The sequence below is a fragment of the Myxine glutinosa genome, chromosome 6 (genome assembly GCF_964187855.1).
Source record: "Myxine glutinosa chromosome 6, kmMyxGlut1.1, whole genome shotgun sequence".
Taxonomy (NCBI): domain Eukaryota; kingdom Metazoa; phylum Chordata; class Myxini; order Myxiniformes; family Myxinidae; genus Myxine; species Myxine glutinosa.
This window is the reverse complement of record NC_136266.1, coordinates 70475072-70497643: the sequence shown is the minus strand read 5'-3', so window position 1 is coordinate 70497643 and position 22572 is coordinate 70475072. Positions and strand designations below refer to the sequence as shown.

General features: G+C 42.5%; 1 protein-coding gene across 1 annotated transcript; it reads right to left on the bottom strand.

Annotated features, from left to right (window-relative positions):
• Positions 1 to 2939: 2939 nt before the first annotated feature.
• LOC137429947 (putative acyl-CoA dehydrogenase 6) lies at positions 2940 to 21305 on the bottom strand. The gene is made up of 9 exons (XM_068120332.2): positions 21108 to 21305; positions 20252 to 20372; positions 15899 to 16028; positions 10084 to 10190; positions 9518 to 9685; positions 9180 to 9353; positions 8846 to 9007; positions 7740 to 7890; positions 2940 to 5429 (listed from the first exon to the last, which is right to left on the bottom strand). Exons 1-9 carry the CDS (start codon positions 21279 to 21281, stop codon positions 5336 to 5338), a joined length of 1281 nt encoding a protein of 426 aa, XP_067976433.1. The 5' UTR covers positions 21282 to 21305; the 3' UTR covers positions 2940 to 5335.
• Positions 21306 to 22572: the final 1267 nt, after the last annotated feature.

Genomic DNA, 22572 nt, shown 5'->3' with positions numbered 1-22572 from the left:
TAGTTTATTTCCTTATTCTATGTAGGCTAAATATGTGTTTCCCACTAGATTGACTCTGCATTGCATCAAACGAAATAAAGCGTAGGCCCTTCCGATGATCCATGGCAGCTCAAATGCCAGGGATTCCCCCACTTGAGCTTTCACAGCAAACGTTTATTGCAGTACTGAACTGCTGTGCAACGTGACGGCGCAGTACCTGCATCTGCTGACCGGTTTTCGCCATTTGCGGCCATTACGAACAAGGGGAGTGGCTAGAGAAGACGGGTCGCCCCCCTCGTCATAGGGGGGAGGAGTAAGGCGGCCCCGCTCATCCAACCCAGAACAAGGGGTTTGGCTAAGAGAGGGCGGAGCGGGAACCCCCGAGAAAGTGCGCGAAGGTTCGGTGAGGAAACCAATATAAGCCGCCGCGGGACGCACTCCACCCTCTTGCTCCTCTTGCTCCTCTTGCCTCTCTTGCCTCTCTTGCTCTTGCTCTGACCCCGTGCTCTTGCTTGCCATCTCTCGTTGTTGCTGGGGAGAAGGAAGACGCCTGAACGAGCAGGTGTGTGCGAGCCATCGTGCGACCAGCTGCGCTGCAGCTAAGGGGGCAGCTAAGGGGCCGCAGGCCACGAAAAGGACGCGCCAGGCAGCAATCCACGCTGGACCCTCCATTGCCTCCCAAAAACAACCATCCATCCTCAAGCCATACCTGCCTGCAATATCCCCCGTGTAAGTGTGAACGTCGTCTGTCCTAATCGTTGTCCTGGGGTTAGGTAAATAGACTAGTATAAGCTAACGATGCACTGTGTGACTGCTTCTTCCATCCATTGCTTGTAAATAATTTTGATCGCTCCTTCTTTTTGCTTGTGTGTATAATAAATCCTGTTATTCCTCCGTACTCTGTCTTCTTCTCTCTTCCTTCTCTTTCGGTCGCTTTAGAGGTTTCCAAATTGAATATCTGTGGTGCGATCTGGTCAACATTGGGGGAATCGGGCCAATCGGGGATCCTGTAACGGTCGCGGTGGACCATCCGCTCGGCCCAAAGTAACATCTAAACCGCGTCCGTAACAATATTTTAGTTTTCCATTTTCAATCGAATATGACCACCAGATCACATGACCGATTACATCATAAATTTAATTTTTCTCCCATCCGGGTGGTAGATCAGATAAAGGAAGTTTCAGATTTTTCAGACAAGGATTTTGATTCAACCAATTATGGGTGGAATACCACTCCACCGATGACATCATCGTTATCACCCTATATACCCCATGGGGAGTTGATGTCATTTGCCAAGTTTCAATTTCTTTCAATGTAGGTCATCACCCTATATACCCCAGATGTCCAATCTTTTCCTTTAATCCAATATGGCTGCCATACCATGTGACCTATGACATCGGAATTATCAATAAAATATTCTCCATGGGGACTGCCTCCTATGTTTTAAAGATTTGCATCAGCTGGACAAGCGGTTGCAGAGGAAAAAAAAAAAATTAAAAGTGAGATTACATAACCGAAGACACACACACACACACACACACACACACACACACACACACACACACACACACACACACACACACACACACACACACACACGTTACAATAGTGAGAACCCCTTTGGGGCGAGACAAAAATGGGAAGTCTTAGTCAATGACCAGAAACCAATGAGGGTAGTAAGTTACTTTAATCGTACATCCCTCAGTCTCAGATACCATGTGGTATATTGCCGAAAATTATTTGCAGAGGCAAAGAAGAAGACAACTTGGTTCCCAAATACTAGGCTGAATTTGGCTAAAAGGCATCAGTGTGAAGTACTTTAAGCTTCTGGAAATACATCTAGTCCCTGGAGAAGAATTATCATGTCGCTCGCTATCAGATTATCAGTAAGAACCAAGATGACTCACCAATGACATATATATATATATATACTTCATGGTGTCAACTCAGAGGAACCTCTGCGATAAGAGAGCAAATGAATGTTAGACGTGTGGGCGTCGATCAAGACATACATACCCGGTCCAAAAATAAACGGCAGCTGCGCAGCTGGAATACCAAATGTTTGATTTAATGAGTGTAACCCTGGAGATCAGTGTGGATGCAACTTTTGTGAACAAGTTGTGATTGTGAAATTCACCGTGATCTTTCAAACTTTCCCCAGAGTCATAACTTTCCGCTCTACGGTGAGTGTGGTCAGACCTGAGCTAACCTCGTCCTTTGCAAACACTCCTGTGAGTTCATCAACACTGAAGACGTCATTTCCTCCAAAGCGCAGCAAGAAAAGCACAATCACAGACATTGTCCACATCCCTCAGACATGGCAAATACCTCATAGGGGAAACTATTCATTTCCTAAGAGCATGAAGCTACTCAGATTTACTGTTGGTTAAATAATGGATCATCAAATTAACCTACACAGAAAAAAATAAAAGGTTGAAAACAAAAAAAACCTAATAATGTGATGAATAGAAATGTTTTCTATGACACAAAATTATCAAAAAAAATGAGAGAAGAATGAACAGATTTGTGAAGGAATGATAGCCATTGGCTTTAGAACAAGCGAATAGGTTGATAACTCAGAGAACGTATGAAGAACAAGTAAAGTTATGATAGATCAAGACGCTGCTAAATAATGAGTAAAATTTCAAATTAATGAGGAATTCAAATTGTGGAATTAGGGGCACTGCTCTCCTCCATGGCTTTACATGAGGAAATAATTGGCAAAACAAGTGGAATCAAGCGGTTCGCTTTGTTTGAAATGAACCAACGCGAACACTAAACCTCACCTGAACCATAAACTTAACCGTAACCCTAAACCTAAACACTAAACCCTATCTTAACCCTAACCTCCATAGCAGAGATCTGGGAGAATTACAGGTAAAACCACCTACAAGTCCTTTGTTCGTAGCTTGGAGTACTATTACCACGTGCTATTAGTTATAAAAGAGAAAGGACAAAAATTGTTGTAATATTTTTATTATAAAATAAAGATTCATAAACGTATCATAAACTTAATCAATCCAACAAACCAAAATCCAACAAACATACAATTTATTTAGCTGAATGTTAATACTCTCTGCCTTATAAAAAACGATTATAGAATTGATAATGTAAATGTTGAAGAACTGTTCCAGCATTCATCCCAAATGCCTTTTGGCATGAGGAAAGTGCAAAACACCTGATTGCAAGAGTTTACATGTCATGCAATAATCATTCAGCACGTGAAACTCATGCACCTGTAGGTTTCAAGAGGTGACACAAGGCATTATGAGAAAATATGAAAGTCCTTCCGAAACACCAGCATGGAGATCATTCCAAAAATCACACTAATTACATTATTTATCTAGAGACTTCATAGAACACCTTACCCAGCAAAGTCTTCAGAAAAAAAAGATTATATGAAGGGTCTTTTCAACCCTTGCTTTGCATTTCCACAGGGAGTGGGAGGAAGACACATGGGCTGATCAAGTTGGATACAAGCTCAAACACAGCAGGAATGAGAAGGGCAAAACCAGGGATGAAATAGAAATGGTACAAAAAAAAAAACCAAAGAGAGGGAGAAGGTAGGAAAACACAATAACCTGGAAAGGAAGGGGTGTCCCGAGAGTGAATATACGTAAAAGACTAACTTATAGAATTAGTGAAGGAAAAGGGGAGAGGCCATGAATCATCCATCTTTTGTTTTGTACAGTTATGCATTGGTGTATTCAAGTCTCACTTTGTTGACTCCTTTCAAGAAAATCAAATTTGGACAACATTCAACTGATTCCTGGTTGGACTTTGATCAATTGCAGAACCTTGGTTTGTGACATCGTCAATTATTTACTACATCGATGAGACAATCGTGTCTGTGTAGCAGAGGATTCACTTGAGAAATGTGATACTTCATCAACTACCCTCTGTTTGATAATGTGGAAACCAAAGCTCTAAAAATCATGAGCATCTCCAACAAAGAAGCAGAATCACAGGAACTGCTGCTCTCTAACTCAGACAGCATGGTTGCCCCTATTCTCTACCGTTTCTCATCAGGTCTGGCTCCCTCTGTATTTTTTTTCATCCATCTATCTCCAGTTCAATCAGATTGCACACATTCGTGAACGAGTCTACTCCTATAATGAAAATCACAAAATCCAAGCTCACTGCTCAATTTCACTCCTTTGTTGCTCTCTTTTCCTATGTATGCAGCCACCTTTCTCAGTCTGTTCAACCTACTCTTCCCTCCAGGGCTTCAAGTGGCTGAACACTTTGTCATTGGACAAACTGGCAGATGCAGCTATGGGGTTAGAGATACAAACCAGCGCTTGAAAAGAGAGTTGTCTTGCTTGTCTATGCATGTGGTGGTTGCCAATGTCGAGGTATTCGTTGAACGGAGAGTCGAGTCGAAGACGAGTCAAAGCTGGTGCCCGAGAAGGAAAATGGCTGGTATTGTATTTGCATCTGGAGGTGCCGAGTAGTGTGCGGACTGACATTGCTCTACTGAGACTGACTGGACAACTGAGACTCTACTGAGACCGATTCTGCAAGACATCGCCTCTGGCCTGGTTTTGTGTGGGATTCACAAGCCCGAGGGAGTTTCTCTTTCCCGAGTTTATTCACCCCTTTGCCGGTGACATATTTTATCCATTTATTTGTCCGTGTTTGTCTAAGAGCCTCGGCTTCCTGTCTAAGGGTTAAGTAGATAAAGGAAGTTAATCCTTGAATGTAGATAAGAATAAGAAAGTTCATATGGCCAGTTTTTATGACTTAGGATATCATCTTTGGATATCATCAAATATCCATAAATAGCCATAAATCAATAGCCATAAATAGATATCATCAAGCCATAAATAAAAGATATCCATCTTTGGATATCTTTGGATATCATGGTTTTAGTTTTTATGGCTTTGGATATCATCTGGGGTTATTTAGTGTTTGTGATTTTCTTTATCTTGAACATATTTGCGCATCAGGTTTTCTATACAAACTGATGTTTTTTTATGTTAATAAACATGTGTGCAACTTCCTGAATGAGATCCTGTACAGAGGTTTATAAATTACAATTATTCAGCTATTTATGCCAATCTCTCCGGCTCTCAAGTCTGAAGATCTCCGCTCTGTTGGTGGACGCAAAAATATTTATGATGCGTTAACTGTTGTACAAGTTAATATAACACGCAGCTTCACTGTATGCTGAACATTGCTGGAATTGTTGCAATTTTACGTGGGAATAATACATCAAACCCACACCTCACAAGAATAATTAACATTCATCAATGATTCATCAATTTTATTATTCCAGTAAATTAAGGCACTGCTTTCATAATATCATCTACTTTCATCACCCCTTTCATCTATTAACTTCAGTAATGTCGGCAACTCATTTCCTCTTTGGCAAGATATCCATGTACTTGCAGATAATGGAAAGCATAACCTCATCAGCACCTCCTCCAATGGACAGCAACCTCGAATCCCTGCAGGAATAAATAAATTGGATGATGAACAACAGCAGCAGCATCACTCTGCTGATTTAGAATTTATTAGACTAGGGCATGCCCGTACTATATATATATCTAAAATTATATCCCCCCCCTCTATTTACATGAAATGGTTTGGTCCAAAGCGAACGGCTTGCGAGTACGGTGACAATCCCCCCCCTCTATTTACATGAAATGGTTTGGTCCAAAGCGAACGGCTTGCGAGTACGGTGACAATCCCCCCCCTCTATTTACATGAAATGGTTTGGTCCAAAGCGAACGGCTTGCGAGTACGGTGACAATCCCCCCCCTCTATTTACATGAAATGGTTTGGTCCAAAGCGAACGGCTTGCGGAGTTTGGTAAAGAAATCGCCATAGCTCGGTAACTACTTGTCCGATTAATATGAAACCTTGAAAAGGCACATCCTCAGGTCCCCAGCAATATACCTGGCAAGTTTCAAGTATATCGGACCCGTGGTTGTCGAGAAACAGCGGTCACAGACAAACATACAAACATACAAACATACACACAGAGATTACTGGAATTATAGATAGATGTTGGCCTGAGAAATGGAGCATGACCTCCAATACTGGCAAATGTCATATTGTCACCTTGATGCTCCAGAAGGATCATCAAATTAACCTATCTATCCACTTCAATGGTCAGCCACTGGAAGAGGTTGTCTTTTAGACTTCTTGGCCACACCATGAGGCATTACCTTTTCTCGGCTGACCATATATAAAACCTGGCTTTTAAACCAGCCGCAGACTGGGCATTCTCCATATTTCCAAATTATTCCTTGAAAAATCAGAACTATTCACAACCCACAAAACCTTTATAACTCAATGGAGTACTGCTCTCCCCTATGGGCTGGCACCCCAGCAACACATCGGCTTCCACTGGATTCTATGCAATCTAAAGCTCTCAGCATTATTGTAATCTCCATGATGAGACCAAAGCACAAGGCCTGTTGGTCTCACAGACATATCGGTGGCCTCTAGTTTCCATTTTTCTGTCTTCCTCTGCTCTCAGACTGCAGACCATCCCCAGCTCCTGTAAGACGCATCCATTCTTCCAGTAACTCCCTCCTGCTTAAACTCCTAAAATCCCAGCCTTATACACATGTCAATCCATTTCTCTCAATTGTGGAAGTTCTTCCCATAGATGGTTCATCGACTTCCTTGCAAGGTTTCAGGCAAACGGTGCACGAGTATATCAAGTCATACTCTCTCCGTACCTGTAATATTTTCAACCACCATTAATCCTAGTCAACCTAACCCTCTTACTTGCACGTTACTGTGATTTCTCCACTCCTTTCCTATTTGTTCTTCCCCTTGTTTTTATTGTATCCAATTGTTTCCCCACTGCTCCACTGTCAGTATGTACCTTTTTAACATCCATCATCTCACTCTTCAATGAGCCTGGAATTTGTATAAAGTAAATAAATATCAGAAGAAACACGGCCATTAGCAATTTGAGCTGCTAGTCAATTGTCTTGTCAAATTTATAAATCATTTCAGAATAAAAAAAAAAAAATTGTCTGCATAAGGGCTGCCTTTGTTCAAACAACCACAAATACTCTCACCAGCAAACCAATAGATGGGAGCTCCCACCTTGTTGTATGCTAATGAGTGCGACTGACAGGATAGCCAATAGGTGTGCGCACTCACTTATGAATCGTTTAGCCTGAATGTGAATTTCGGCCCAGCTATAAACTACCCAGTCATACTGGTGTTTCACAGGCCAAGTGAGGAATCAAGGTGTGCAGCACCTACCAGGTGGACGTTAAACCAGCACTGGTTGTTCGTAGGTTTTAAATATTCCACAGTGTGCTTTTCACAAAGAAGAGATAAGTTATCACCTGCACCCTCAACACATTACAAATTTCAAAACATTCAGTCGAGTACCCGGTGTCAGAGTGGTGACTCGTCTAGGATTGGTTCTAGCTTAGAAATGTTTCTCGACTAGTCGCGATACACTCTGCAGCTCAGTATACAGCATGGGCCTCCAATTATTATTATTATGCAAATGAGTTTTTTTTTCAACCATAACGATCATACTGCCTTTGTGATTATTAAACACATTTTACACTAAAATTATATACAGCAGACTGTTTAAAATTGTCTTTTATATGAAGTTTGATAACAGGAAGAGAAAAAAAAACCCACAAACTTTCCACACAAAACAATGAAGAACCTGTTACGTTAATGTTTTTAAATTCCTCTCGAAGCCAATTCGTTATAAAGAGAGTAGACAGTATTATCAATTTCCTAGTCGAGAGCTGTGCATGGAATAGTTGGCGTACCTGTACATACGACTCACAAACACGTCGTTGGTAAAACCCATTCCACCCCAGAACTGCAGGCAAGCATCAGAGATCTCTCTAGAAAGGCGGCCGGCCTTCAACTTGGCCATGGATGCCAGCTGAGTCACATCATTCCCGTCTACATAAAGTGCTGTCGATAGAAACACAAACATGGACTAATAATAAAAGGAGACCGTCTACCAAAGCAGTTACATGACGTGGGATACATTTCAAGTGCGGCCGAGAATAACGGACCCTTTGAAAAGATAAACAATGTAAATCAACTAATCTTGGTTCAGAAGGACAACACTTTTTTTTTTTAAACCAAATAAAAATATTTATACCCTCTCATGAATAAACAATAACAAGAAGACGTCATGCAGAGCACGATACTTGCTAAATCCACCCCTCCCCAAAATAAAAAGTTGCCATGGATACATCAAATTGTCCATTTCATTAAGATTAAAATTGACGATCCTAATCAACACTCAGGTCAATCGGATTAAAATTGACGATTTTTCAGATGAAAATTTATGACTTTAGAAGCTTGACCTCGAGTTGACCTTTGACCTTTTGACATCAAAAATAGTTGGTTTCGCAATTCAGTGAGGCACTGTACAATTGCTGTTTAACTTTCAAGTCAATCAGATGAAAATTTACAGTTTTAGATAAAAATAGATGATTTTTGAAGTTTGACCTTGAGTTGACTTCTGACCTTTTGACTTCAAAAATAGTTGGCTTCCAAATTAGTGACTCAAAATGGAAATGCTGTTCAATTTTCAATTTTCAAGTCAATCAGATGAAAAATGGCAATTTTAGAAATTTGACATCAAGATGACCGTTGACCTCAAAAATCAATAGGCTTCTTCCTGATGACCAACTCTACCATCTGGTGAAGTTTCGTGAATATCAGTTTAAAATTGTGACCTGCAGGTGATTGACAGACAGATAAACAGACAAACAGAATAACGCACAAGACCAACCAACACACTTGAATAATCTTCGATTTTGCAAGTAAAAATACGTAAAATACATAGCGGATGAACTAGTACACGAGCGGACGAATCGGTACACTAGTTTCTGGACATTCTGAATATGAAACGTACCGGTGCTGCGGTAAAGGAGAGAACGCAATAACTCCACCTCGGTCTGAAGCTCAGCAAGGCGGAAATGGACGACTTGGTTGTTGAGAACTGGCTGTTCAAAGACGATTCGATTCCTAGTGTACTCGATAGTTTCCTGAATGGCCATCTCCATTGACAAGAGGGCTGTTCCACAGAAACGTCAATAACTGTTGTACTTTATTGCACAATTGTATGTTCACCGTTTAGTTCAATTTCACTACGAACTAAAGTACATGCAGTAACAGTATGGAGGTGCTCGAATCAAAAAAGGGTTTCATTTTCCGGTACTAGTCATCCGTAATACAAGGTAACTCACAGCCGGCAACACCCCACATGCGCTCATTCTGAAACTGCAGCATCTGGTACGTGAACCCCATTCCCTCCTCTCCGATCAGGTGACTCGCGGGCAATCGCACATCCTCAAAATATATCTGAGCAGTGTCCGAGCTGTGCATTCCCAGCTTCTCGATTTTCTTGGCAACATGTACTCCTTTGCACACACAAAGCAACAGTGTTGGACAATTAAAAAGGAAACCGTTTCTTGCGACCATTTTCACATATGCAACAGGAAATTAATAAAAGTTTTTTGTCGTGCATTTTAATGTTACAATGTGAGCAACCTAAAACTCCAAAAACATGCAACACTGAAGTCACCAGGTAGATCCATGGGCAAACAGAAAAGGGATTTGTTCTTGTGTACTGGTCCATCACTCGTGTTGGCAAGAAGGCACATCCAGTCAGCTTGGCAGCCTGATGTGGTCCACATCTTTCCACCATTTATGATGTACTCATCGCCATGCTTTTTCGCTTTGGTTTTGATGCCTGCAGTACAATCCGCCATCTTGGATCACAACCGTCATGGTCAAATGGAACTATAATCAGGATGTTAAATTCTTAATACTAAACTTAATACTAGGTCACATTGATAATGCCATGTTATAATAATCCGAGTTTCCTTACAAGGAATTTCAATGGAGGAGGATGCCATTAAGCCCATCAAGAATGCATACTGGTTGCCATCCTATGGTTGTTTGTCTGTGTTCTATCCTTCTTAAATGCTGTTAGCAGCACGTACCTTCCCGGACTCAGAGCAGATGCTTCAACCATTACACCACTAGGTCTGGTCGATACTTTTCATTGTGGCAACAACTTATTTTTGTTATTTTGCACAATTATCAAATTGTACATCATCGGTCTATAAAAAGGCAAAATGTACTTACTGGCGACATCGGATCCTGCACCAACTTCACTGACTCCCAAACAAGCCACCTTGTCTCCAGCAATTGACGGAGCCAAGAACTTCCTTTTTAGTTCATCACAGCCAAACCTACAGGAACATTCACCATCAACGGTGTAATTTATGCCAGAGCTGCTTGTCACAAAGCAAACATGAGCAACATTAAAAAGCAGTGTACTTATATTGAGTGCAGAAACCATCTTTGTTTTGGAAAAAGTAAAACAAGTTTGGCATTTTAACTTATTTTCATGGAATAGACATCATCATCATCATCATCATCTCTATTGCTGCAGTAGCAGCATCTCTTTGGTGTACCTCAATCCAAGGGCTACAAAGAGAGTTTAGCAGTTGCATGTTTTGCTCTAAGTTTATTACCCTTTCCAGAGGAGAGGGTATTGCATTTGTTTGTTTTTCTGTTTATTATCTTGCCAAAACGAAGTTTTTGCAAGATGTATTAGTCAGCTTGTATGTTTGTTTTTTTGTTTGTTTTTTTTTTTGTTTTTTTGTTTGTGGTTAATCATTTTTTTTCCACGTTTAGATCACTCTGTAGACCACAGTTATTATTGGAAACTCCTGTAACTTCGCATATCAGAGTCCTATAGAGATACCCTTCAGCACCCAAAATTTTGAAGGTCAAGGTCAAAGGTCAAGGTCACTTTGTGGTCAATCATGGAGGTCGACGAAACCCTTATTTTTTGAGTAACTTTGATCGGATCGTCTCCAAACTTCATGGGAATCTAGTATATGGTCCGGCGCTCAGCTGATTAGTTTTTGGTGGCGATCGGCCTTGACCTTCATGGTTAGCGCTGGAGGTCGAAAATTATTGACCCCAAGGTCAAATGTTGAAATCGTTATTTTTTGAGTAACTTTGATCGGATCGTCTCCAAACTTCATGGGAATCTAGTATATGGTCCGGCGCTCAGCTGATTAGTTTTTTGTGGCGATCGGCCTTGACCTTCATGGTTAGCGCTGGAGGTCGACCTTGACCTTTGACCTTGACCTTCAGATCACTCTGTAGACCACAGTTATTATTGGAAACTCCTGTAACTTCGCATATCAGAGTCCTATAGAGATACCCTTCAGCACACAAAATTTTGAAGGTCAAGGTCAAAGGTCAAGGTCACTTTGTGGTCAATCATGGAGGTCGACGAAACCCTTATTTTTTGAGTAACTTTGATCGGATCGTCTCCAAACTTCATGGGAATCTAGTATATGGTCCGGCGCTCAGCTGATTAGTTTTTGGTGGCGATCGGCCTTGACCTTCATGGTTAGCGCTGGAGGTCGAAAATTATTGACCCCAAGGTCAAATGTTGAAATCGTTATTTTTTGAGTAACTTTGATCGGATCGTCTCCAAACTTCATGGGAATCTAGTACATGGTCCGGCGCTCAGCTGATTAGTTTTTGGTGGCGATCGGCCTTGACCTTCATGGTTAGCGCTGGAGGTCGAAAATTATTGACCCCAAGGTCAAATTTTGAAATCGTAGGTACCATATCGAGTAATACCTCATATGAATGCCCTTGATGAGTGCTTCCCAGATCTGTAAACAGTTTGACGCTATGACGTCATTTGATGACGTCATGACGAAAAAACGGAATTTTCATGAAAAAATTATTTCCTCAGTTCTCATCAAAATCTTTCAATATCTCGTGGGCAGACATTCCTCAAAGAGTCGCTTCTAGTGGATAGCAGTTCTGTTCACCTCAGTGTGACCTGAAGCAAGTCACTCATGTTCACATTTTGGCAAGATACGGTTCACCCTGTGGGTGACATAGGTTTATTTGTTTGTCAGCACATAATTTGCCAACCTAGACTACAATTTTTACACGTTATCGTTTTTCAACCGAGTACCTCTAAAAAGTGTGTACAATTACAATGCTAGTACGTCTATAAAGTATGTACAGTACAACTAGAATGCGAGTATGTCTATAAAGTACTGTTGCGGATTCGGGGGTCGGCGCTCCCCTTATCAAGGGGGGGTTAATCCCCTTGTCTTTTAAGCTGGCCGTCCCCCAATCCTGGAAATTATGACGTCATTTTCGGTCGGTGGTAAGTAGGGTTGTAAGCCCAATTAGTCTCATTACCTAAGTACTACCACCGGCCGTAAAGCGAGGAGATAAATCCCACCCAAGCCGCAGCGTTAATGGATACGCCGAGCGAAGCGAGCCGCGACTCGGGCCGTTAACAAATACTAAACCCGATTCTAAGCGGTTCCGAAATTGTGCCACAGGTACTCAATTGGAAGAAAAGACGTAGGCGATCGGATTAGGGAAAAACCAAGAAAGAACAGGTGAATTTATTAACAACTAAGAAGAAGAGGAAAGGGAAAGAATGTACAAGAAGAAGAAGAGCAAAAGGACACAGGGCAATCTTATCTATACAGTCTTACTTACAACCCCGGACAAACAGACAGACTCACATGGGATGGTAGTGGTAGGGGAGGAAGGTCCAGGCAGGTAGGCTCCGTCCAGGCTCCAGGTCCGCGGGCGAAGAACGGCAGGCAGCTTCGTGTATCGTTGGCGCGCGACCGGACCTTACATATGCGAGGGGCTGGACTGCTGCATACGTCCAGCGTGCCAAACGCTCTCTCTCTCTCTCTCCTGATCAATCACGGTCCGTATCAAATGGCAGTTCGTATCACACGAGGGTTCCAAGCGATCCTCTGCGCAGTGTTCTTATCATCCACAGTCTCCGCGCTGTTCTCTCAATAGCAACTCAATAGCCCCTGCGCAGTTCTGAAAGCAGTCCTCACGCTTGCGCTTATATAACGCGCTTTGAAATCAATGCGCACTTCATTGAGACATGCCCACCAGTGAGCTCACCTCAGCCCTAGATGGATAGCGAGGGCTCACCGGCTCCGACCCTGACGGCTCCTTGACAGGGCCACGCCTCGTTCTTGGCGCTCCACCCCCTTCTTCTCCAAGCTTGACCGTGTGCGTAATGGCGTTTGGAGCAAGGCAGCGAATGCTGCTGGGCGAGCAGAGGCGTGTAATACAATTTGGAGAGAGAGACTGGCAAAATGGACGGAATGGGGCCTATCTTATTTAATTAATGCAACGCAGATTCAACTATTGGGAACACAGCCTTATCTGAAACACATACTAAGGAAATAACTGACAGTCCTAAGGTGTCCTACGTGTTGCATATGGCCTAACTATGGGTGCGACCTTTGACCTTTTAAATGATGGAATATTTAGAAGAAGTGATTATTTATTTACAAAGTGAGGGGCTCTCAAAACCACAACACTGCACCCTCCTTTCCTCCAGGCCCGTCCCGGGCCGAAACAACTTTAACTTAGTGTGACACTTAGGTGTGGTTACCTCGTACTTTTAACCTCACCCTGAGTGCAACAGTTTTAACACTAAATATGTCCCGCCTGCTGCGTTGCATTCTACCTAGCAGACTCATGCCCACAGACTAACCGAATTGCGGAATTATTTTGAAAACTACACATTTAGCCGGTGGGGAGCATTATTTACAAAAACACTACTATTTTAATTATTTACAACTACAACCCAGGACCTGTCTTTTGTGGGAAAAGCAGAACTTTTGAAAAGAGGAAAAATATTGCCATGCCCTGCACCGATGCACCATACCATATGCACCCATTATGCACCAATAATAAAAATGCACCAAAAGCACCAAAACGCACCATCATCAAAATGCACACAAAAAAAACATTTTAAAATAATCAAATGGTGTCTTCTTCCTCTCTGCTCTGTTGGGCTGCTGGTTCTGGTTGTCGATGGGTCTTCTTGCTTGATGTTATTTAAGAATAAAAGGGCACACACCACGTCCGCTTTTTATTATTTCTTGCCAGCAGGGCCAACTTAGGTGGTCCACCTGCATGGCATGGCGGACTTCCTCTCTAGTCGTAGTCAACGTGTGGCCCTGAATGGGTTTCTCTCATCTCCTCTTCCTGTTCAGGCTGGAGTTCCGCAAGGCAGTGTTCTGGGCCCTGTGCTTTTTCTGGTCTTCATCAATGATCTCTCTGACTCTCTTGAAAATCCTCTCTATCTCTTTGCTGATGACTCTACTCTCTGTCGCTCCATTCCTCATCCCTCAGATAGGCAGTCTGCAGCCTCCTCACTCTCTGCAGACCTGGACAAAATCACAGACTGGGCAAACAAGTGGAACATCTCTTTCAATCGTGACAAATCTCACACTCTTACGATGTCTCTCCGAAAAGACCGACTGGACAACCCTCCCATCCACTTTCTGAATAATCCTCTCCAAGAAGTTCTGTCACTCAAGCTTTTGGGTCTTACTATCTGCCATGATCTTTCTGGGAAAACCACATTTCAAATCTGGCCTCCAAAGCCAGTCGCTGACTGGGCACCCTCCGTCGTGCGAAGTCCTTCCTTGGCACACCTGAGCTCCTCACCACATACAAGGCTTTCATCCGCAGCTCAATGGAATACTGCTCTCCCCCACTGGGCTGGTGCTCCTGCCTCACACCTAGCTTGTCTTCACGCTGTTGAAACCAAAGCGTTCAGAATCATTGGAATCTCCCGTGATGAAGCTAACTCCAAGGGCCTTTCACTCACTCACTGCAGGCAGGTTGGTGGTCTTTCCATCTTCTACCGACTCCTCTCTGGCCTTGCCCCCCCAGCTCTCTCTGGGCTCTGTCCCGCAAATATTCCTACAGGTCGCACAAGATCTGCCTGCAACCCTCTTATGGTTAAACTGCCAAAATCAAGACTCTCTGCTCACCTTCACTCCTTCATTCCTCTTTTCTCCCGCCTCTGGAACAAACACACTCTCTCTCTCTCTCTCTCTCTCTCTCACTCTCTCACAAACTCTCTCTCACTCTCTTCAATCCCACTCCACCCTCCAGGTCTTTAAAACAGCTGTTCACCACCATCTCTTATGTTCACCCCATCCCAAACCTTGATCTTTACTACCCCCGCTAATTTCACCCCAAATCCACGTTTTTGAAATACCAACTTCTGTCTTGGAAGTCCTTGGTGTCCTTGTGTTTTATACTTCTCCCACCGCCCCCCCTTCCCACGCCTCCTCCCCCCAAGCCCTCTCCCTCCCACACATCTCCCTGCTCTCAAATGTTGTGTTTGTGTGCTTCCCCTTCTCTCCCCATCTTGTCTTTCGCTCCCTATTTTGATATATTTTGTTTGTCTGTTTGATTTGTTTGTGAAATAAATGTTAGCTCTTTCACGAGCCTCGATTCTGTATACAAAAAAAACAAAAAAAAAAACACTACCAGTCAAAAGTTTAAGTACACTTTTTAGTGTTAAGTACACCAGTAAAGTACCTAAACTTTTGACTGGTAGTGCATATATATATCCAAGTATCTGGAAACTGACAAGGTCGTCTTTTAACAACATCCGTCCGTAAGCCGAAAAGTAAGGAACCAAATCACACGTTTTTCTGAAGCGTTCATTCAGAAAGAAGACACCGCAGATCACAACCATCTTTGCAAATCATCTGACTGGTTGTTGGCAATAAACGGACATGGTAAACGAGCTAACAGTGGAGGAGAGAGGGGAAGGAGAGTCTAACATCTGCTGTCATTTCAAACTTGTTTTAAAAAACAAGTCTAACATCTGCCATATTGAAATAAATGGACCCACGCTGTTTCCCACCATTCCGTGCCATAAGCATGTTTTGACATAATTAGGCCTTTGAACAACTAGAACCATTAAAGTAGTTGCAGTAGAGAGATACAGCCATTGTATGGATGCAATACAAATAGGGGCCAATCCTCATTTAATTCACAACAACTACATTGTCCTCAAAATGATTCCATGTGTCTTTAAATTAGTTAAATGCTACATGTGTACCTTGCGAGGGCAGGGGTGGCCATATCAGCTTGAACACCGATGGCCATGGGAATACCACCACAACGGATGCTTCCCAGTTCCTCTGCCACCGCGATGCTATAGGAGAAGTCCAATCCTAAGCCACCGTACTCTGTGGTACACAAGTGCAAACACCATGATCTGGCATCCAATGCAGTTTCATCCCATTGGAGGAATACAAAATAAGCTGGGTATAAACTGGGACAATGATCGTTGACATCAACACGGCATCATTTTGAAGAATGCTTGTAATATTTTATTAGCATGACAACGGCAACTCGAGTCTGATGCAGCAGGATGATCATTTGATCCACGTGCTGAGAAGCTCAACATGTCGGCAGCCTATTGTAGTTTTCAGCTGATCAGAAGGTTATATTATAATTATGCAATGACAGCGGGTCTTGAGAGACCAATGCTGGCATGGGTTTTGTCGTTTTGTTTTGGTCTGGCAACCGTGCATCACGTAATGATCAATGATCGTGACATGACCCGGTAAGACCTTCAATATTTGCCCATGTGCCATGAGGCAAGTTACCGTCCGTGCATGTATTTGAGCGGGGGTCGATGAAACACTGCAAAAAACAAAACTTTCATTGGTCTTCACAGCCTTGTAGCATACCTGCCTGCTGTACTGCTTGATCATTAGATTGCCTTTCACCAAGCCCAGATGTGCTTTGGCCAGGGCAGCAAGGGAGGGAGGGGAGATTTATACATTTGTTATTATCTTTGCCAAATGATGCTATTATTATTAGTTGTTAATATTATTAGTATCTACCATATGAAACAGTCAGTTTGTGTGTTTGTACTGAAGTCTGTCCCCCTTCATAAGGACGATTTGAGTCGGGTTATAAAGGCAATCTTTTAACACGAATGTGAGTTCACTACGGTCTATTTTTGAGGATAAAACAAACTCAAAAAACATTTTCCATAAAAGAGTAATTATGTCTCTTCAACTGGAATGGTCGACGGTGGCTTGCAAACCGAGCCTCAAGGGCAGTGTACAGAAGCGTTTTTTTAAATAACAATAAATACAAGGTGCGGGCACAAACACAAACACACAGACACACACACACACACCTCATCCATTTAGCATAGATAGAAGTTTAATGTAACAAGTGACATTGGAACAAACCACAAGAATAAGAATGAAACCTTGTTTGTTTGCTGTTGTTCCATATTCCATTGAATGTTTCACCTGCTCCCTTTAGGAGCAACCTGGGGATAGTGGGGGAGGTGGGCAAATATATTTTGTGCCTCGGCTAATGATTTATCTACTGTCCACACCCACTAAACTAACGCACGCACGTCTGCATCAAAACGCATTAAAACCTCTAATTTAGTCACTAAGGGGAAGAAGGAAGAGGGAAGAGGGAAGAGGCTGCTATCTGCATATATATGAGGGATGAGGGAATTCCATGGCAGAGAGTGAAGCCATCAGCAGAGAGATCATACGAATTTCCCAGAGAGGCAGAAAGATCACCGATTTGGAACAGGATTTGGACCAGAACACTGCCTTGGGGAATTTTAGCCTTGACTGGGAGAAGAGATGAGAGGATCCCAATGAGAGCTACGATTTCACTACGAAAGCAGAGGAAGTCTGTAAGCGATTAGAGGAGGTTACCTTGGCAGAGAGTTTGGAGAGCAAGTCGGGGTGTGTGTGTCAATGCTTCAGATACTGCATGTCTAGAGAGACAGCCCTGATCTCATGTCTGAGATCGAGGGCTTACATCAATTGTTGGGAGAGTTGAAGCAGCATGTCCAGGGTGGAGAAAAAATATTGATATTCAATGCATCATTTTACACACTCTGATTAATCTTCTGGGCTTATGGAGGAGGGGCGCGGGATATTTCATGTTTTCTACTCCTTTAAAGAGAGAATAAAATGCACCCACAATGGGGCTGAATGTGATGCAAAAGTTGTTTATATTTGGGTTTTTTTAAAGCTATCCATTTCATCAAAATTTGGTGGAAAAATTCTAAAATCCAAAGCTTCATTTTATGCACGAACATTTTTACCTCCGCCATTGAAGATGGACGAGGTTATGTTTTCGCCACGATCTTTCTGTTTGTCTGTGAGCAGGATATCTCAAAGCGATGTGGACGGATTCGGACGGAATTTAATGGACAGGTTGGGTGTGCGACAAGGACGAATAGATTCGATTTTGGTGAAGATCCAGTTAGGAGAAAACCTTTTAATTTTTTCAGTGATTCTTCACCATTGAGAAACTGGGCCAAAACGATGTATAGCATAATGTCGATCTTATCTGTGCGAGTTTCATGGTATGGAAGACCAGAGTGTTGTTCAGCTTTTGTTGGCTCAAGGTTGACCTCAGGTAGTTTCTCACCCTTCTCAAGATAACTCCACTCAGATGTTGCTGAGGTGACTGGCACTGTGTAGTGCAGTTTGAGAATTTTGTGCACTTCTGTGAAGTGCCCCTCACTGAATGGATCCATAGAAATGGCCTAGTAAATGGTCTCCATGATAGTTGCACAGATTACGCTGGCCTCACATCTTACAAATTGGGTAATATTTGTAGCTGGAGGCTTAGATGTTCTAGATTGACATTTCTGTACTGGATTTCAATGGATTTTGGTGCAAGGGCTACTCCTCATTTTCAGTTTGGAGAAGGTTTTCAAGATCCTGGAGGAGTCGCATGCATTATTGCTCTAATCTTTAGTCAAGCTCTTGATCCAGAATGTGAAGTAGTTTGAACTTCTGTCAGAAGTACTCCTCTACAGAGAAGTTGTGGCTGTCTCCATCAATTGCCCATGATGAAGCGTTCCTCCTAGGTAGTACTGGACTTCCTGGTAAGCCATCCGATTCCTCTACGAGTCTACGAGGTGATTGTAGAACTTGTGCAACAATTCCTCATTCCATTGCTGTTGGTAGTAGGTGTGTAACAAGTAGATGGTCTTCAATGCACTCTGGATGGACGTATTCTCACCTTTTACATTTATTGACACCTGTTCTGCCCAAGAGAATACATGATATGCAAACTTCAAACTGAAGAAAGTACTAAACCTCTTCGGTAACGTGGCCTGGCCACTTGTAGAACAGCAAGGCCTATCTTTGTTAACAGCTGGTTAGCAATCTCGGGTGACTGAGCAAGAAAACAGGCATACAACCAGCATTCTTACCTATAATACTGTTATTTTTTAAAATTAGCAAAACTAGATCATTTATAAGCGGAATTATTAAAGCATTATCAAAACAACGACCAGCAAACAAGTTATGAGAATAATAACACCATACTGCCGTAAGTCAGGATTTCTTTCCATTGTCCAAATATCAAAGAAAACGCGTTAGGTTACGGACTTTAAGAAACGTTGCCGAAGGTATGTGAGAGCGACTCGAGACTAGAGCTGCTTGTCGTCGCCGGGCCGAAATGCTTTTCTTGATGGTTGGTCATGTGTTTTTAAAGTCGGTGTCGTTTTAATGGCGGCTCCATTACAGAAAACTCAGAAATATAGTTACCTTTTTGGATACAAGGTCAATGCTTGTGGGAAAGGTAGAATGTAGAACAGATCGAGATGCATCAAAAACAAAAGGAACAGTATAAAGAGAGGAGAAACACTTACAGCAGGGTTGATGGACAAAATAGAGTGCGACTTGGACAGATAAGGCATGTGGGGAGAAATGAGGAGTAATGGAGGACGCACTTGGTAAGTTATGTGTCATAGTCATGTGTCTGACACGAAGGCCACCACCCTGTGTCCTCAATGTAAACAGTTTTCACTGTATCTACTTCACTACTATCAATTGTTTATTCATCGTAAAAAGGGTTTTATAAATCACCCATCCTTCCACATTTTTCCTTTTGAAAGAAGAGGGGGAGTGGGGAACAGGGGCACCAGTCCCCAACACCTCCACCACCATGCTTCCAAAGCCATAGTTGTTATGCACAAGATCTTCTTCCTCTGCTTTCTCTCTCATAGCTCTCCTGCTATGTCAAGCCCAGCTCCTTCCCTGGTGGTGGCACTACTGTCGTTTTACAAAGTGCATACACCTTGACCCAATACGATGACCTCTCTAAACCTGCAGAAACATTCTATGAGGCATCGGCCTTACTCAATCAGTTAATTTTACAATTCAAATCTTCATAAATTAATCTGCTAATGACCTATTTTCCCTGCTAACCTTTCTTATTCCTGGTCAACCCCAATCGACTCCTCCGATCATGTCGTCTATAAGGGTATAGTCGCAATGGCTGTAGTCAGAGAATTGTCCAAACATTGTTGAGTCTGGAACGTATGTTACACACGATGTCTGCCAAGGTCATTGATCTGTTTTTACACTGAAGGACAGGTGTATCATCTCCTCCAAATCATCCTCACCTGTGGGCTTGTTCACCCCAAGGAGTCCAGCCTGACCAAGGATCTTGAAGACGTGGTGAGCTGGAAACTGACCTTCCCGCTCCCATTTATCCACATTAGGGTTGATTTCTTTCTCAATGAGCTGAAAAACACATTCGCTTTATTACACTTGGAAGATCCATTTGGTAGTCAAGTTACTCTGCAATGGGTGCTGCTTTGATCAATTGGGGACCATTTACTACAAATGCAAACTGGTGGAAATTCTGATCCCCTCCCCTTCTTAACTTCACCCCCCAAACACCTACCCCCTCCAATTTTCTTGTCCTCATCCTCCTGACTACCTTCTCTTTCATCTTTATCTATTTTGCCAGAATCATCCATCTCCCTCCCTCCCATGCATGGGTGAGACATCTTACACTGGCATTTGTGCCAACATTGAAATTCTAGTGTAAATCTATTGGTGGGTGTTGACTTTGTTATGTTATTTAAAATCTACCATTGATCTTTTCTTTAAATAGTCCTACAAAGCATTCATCAATATCAAAATACCGACTCCCTCCTCAAAACCCCCAAACTATTCAGCAGTCTCCACCTTTACCCAATGCCCTGTCTGTATTCAACCAATACAATTCATTCTCAAGTGACACCGCCCCTTCCATATCCCGGGACTCAAGCACACCGTAGTGTAATGAGTTCTTAAAAACAAACTATAAACTGCACCACAGCTTATTGTATCATTTATCGATTTGTCTGTGCTTAACTTCGAGTCTTCATACGTATAAAAGACCAACAACCACAACAACAATGTCTCCCCACATGAACGCTTGGACCTTGAGTGCACCCCGTCCCCGTGAACCCCGTCCCTTGCCCTCCATACCTTGCCCAGCGTTCGTCGCAGCTCCACATGCTGTTCGGTGTACAAGGTTTCCCGAGAAGGGTCTACACTGAGTCGTCTGCAGCTGGACTGGCTGGGGATTCGCCGGTAGGAAAGCAGCGCCGCCGATAGTCGTGGCAGCAAACGGCAACCAGCAGCCATTCCAGCAGCAATCATATTGGCTCCTCCTCAATTCTCTTCTCCCCGCCTTGATCCCGCCTCCTTACTATTGCCCCGCCCCTCGCCTGCGTTATCCCACCACCTTGATCGCTGCTGGCTGGCCCTGCAAACCCTGATTGCTGCAAACCCCTCCCCCCGTAAACCCCTTTAATGAGCACAGATTTTGATGTGGTCAATGCACCTTCGTTAGGCATCAAATATGAAGCTTGTGGCCAAGTTTCATCGAAATCGTGTGTAGTTTCGGAGAAGTGAGCAAATACCTATTTTGGGGGTCAACCCCCCTCCCCTTCCCGTAGACCCCTTTAATGAGCGCAGATTTTGATGTGGTCAATGCACCTTCGTTAGACATCAAATATGAAGCTTGTGGCCAAGTTTCATCGAAATCGTAGTACGTGCGTTTGCTTTAAGCGATTATGACTGAAGTGTTTATGGACACACTGACTGATTGACAGACTGACTTACCTACGGACACTGCTCGATCGCATAAGCTCACCGAACTAAAGTACAGGTGAGCTAAATAATAAACAAGTACACATACATTCAAAGTACACCGCCCCCATGCCAAATAATTAAATTCCCTCCAGCGCGGCATTGCCGGGGTGCGGGGCGCCTCCGGCGCCCGGCAATACAGCAGTGCAGCTCATAGAGATTGCATTGGGAGGGAGAGGTGTGCAATAATTGATCGATTAATTGCATAATTAAAATCAATAAAAGATTATCCTAAAATATTTTCTTAATCAATTGGCTAATAGCATAACTAAACCACTCATGCTTCATCCGAAGATGTATCTTTTAGAAATTTAATTAAATAAGTCATTAATAAAAAATTAAATAATTAATTGATTAATCAATAAATAATTAATCGATTAAATGATTAATAAATAAATCAAAAATATCCTTTATAGCCACATCACTTGGTCACTGTCATGTCTAAATATTAGCTTCCTAGCTCAAAAGGTGCCTGAGATATTGCCCAGATGAGAAAGAAAATAAATAGATTAATAACGAAAATAAATAAATAAATAAATTAAAAAAATGAAATCGTTAATCAATTGGCTAATCGAATACATAAACCACCACCATTTCATCCTAATCTGTAACTTAAAAAAAAAAAATTAATTAAGTCATTCATCATATAATTAAATAATTAATCGATTAATTAATTAATCAATAAATCATAAATACCCTTTACAGCCAAATCACTTGGTCATTGTCATGTCCAAATATCAGCTCTCTAGCTCAAAAGGGGCCTGAGATATTGCCCAGATGAGAAATAAAATAAATAAAT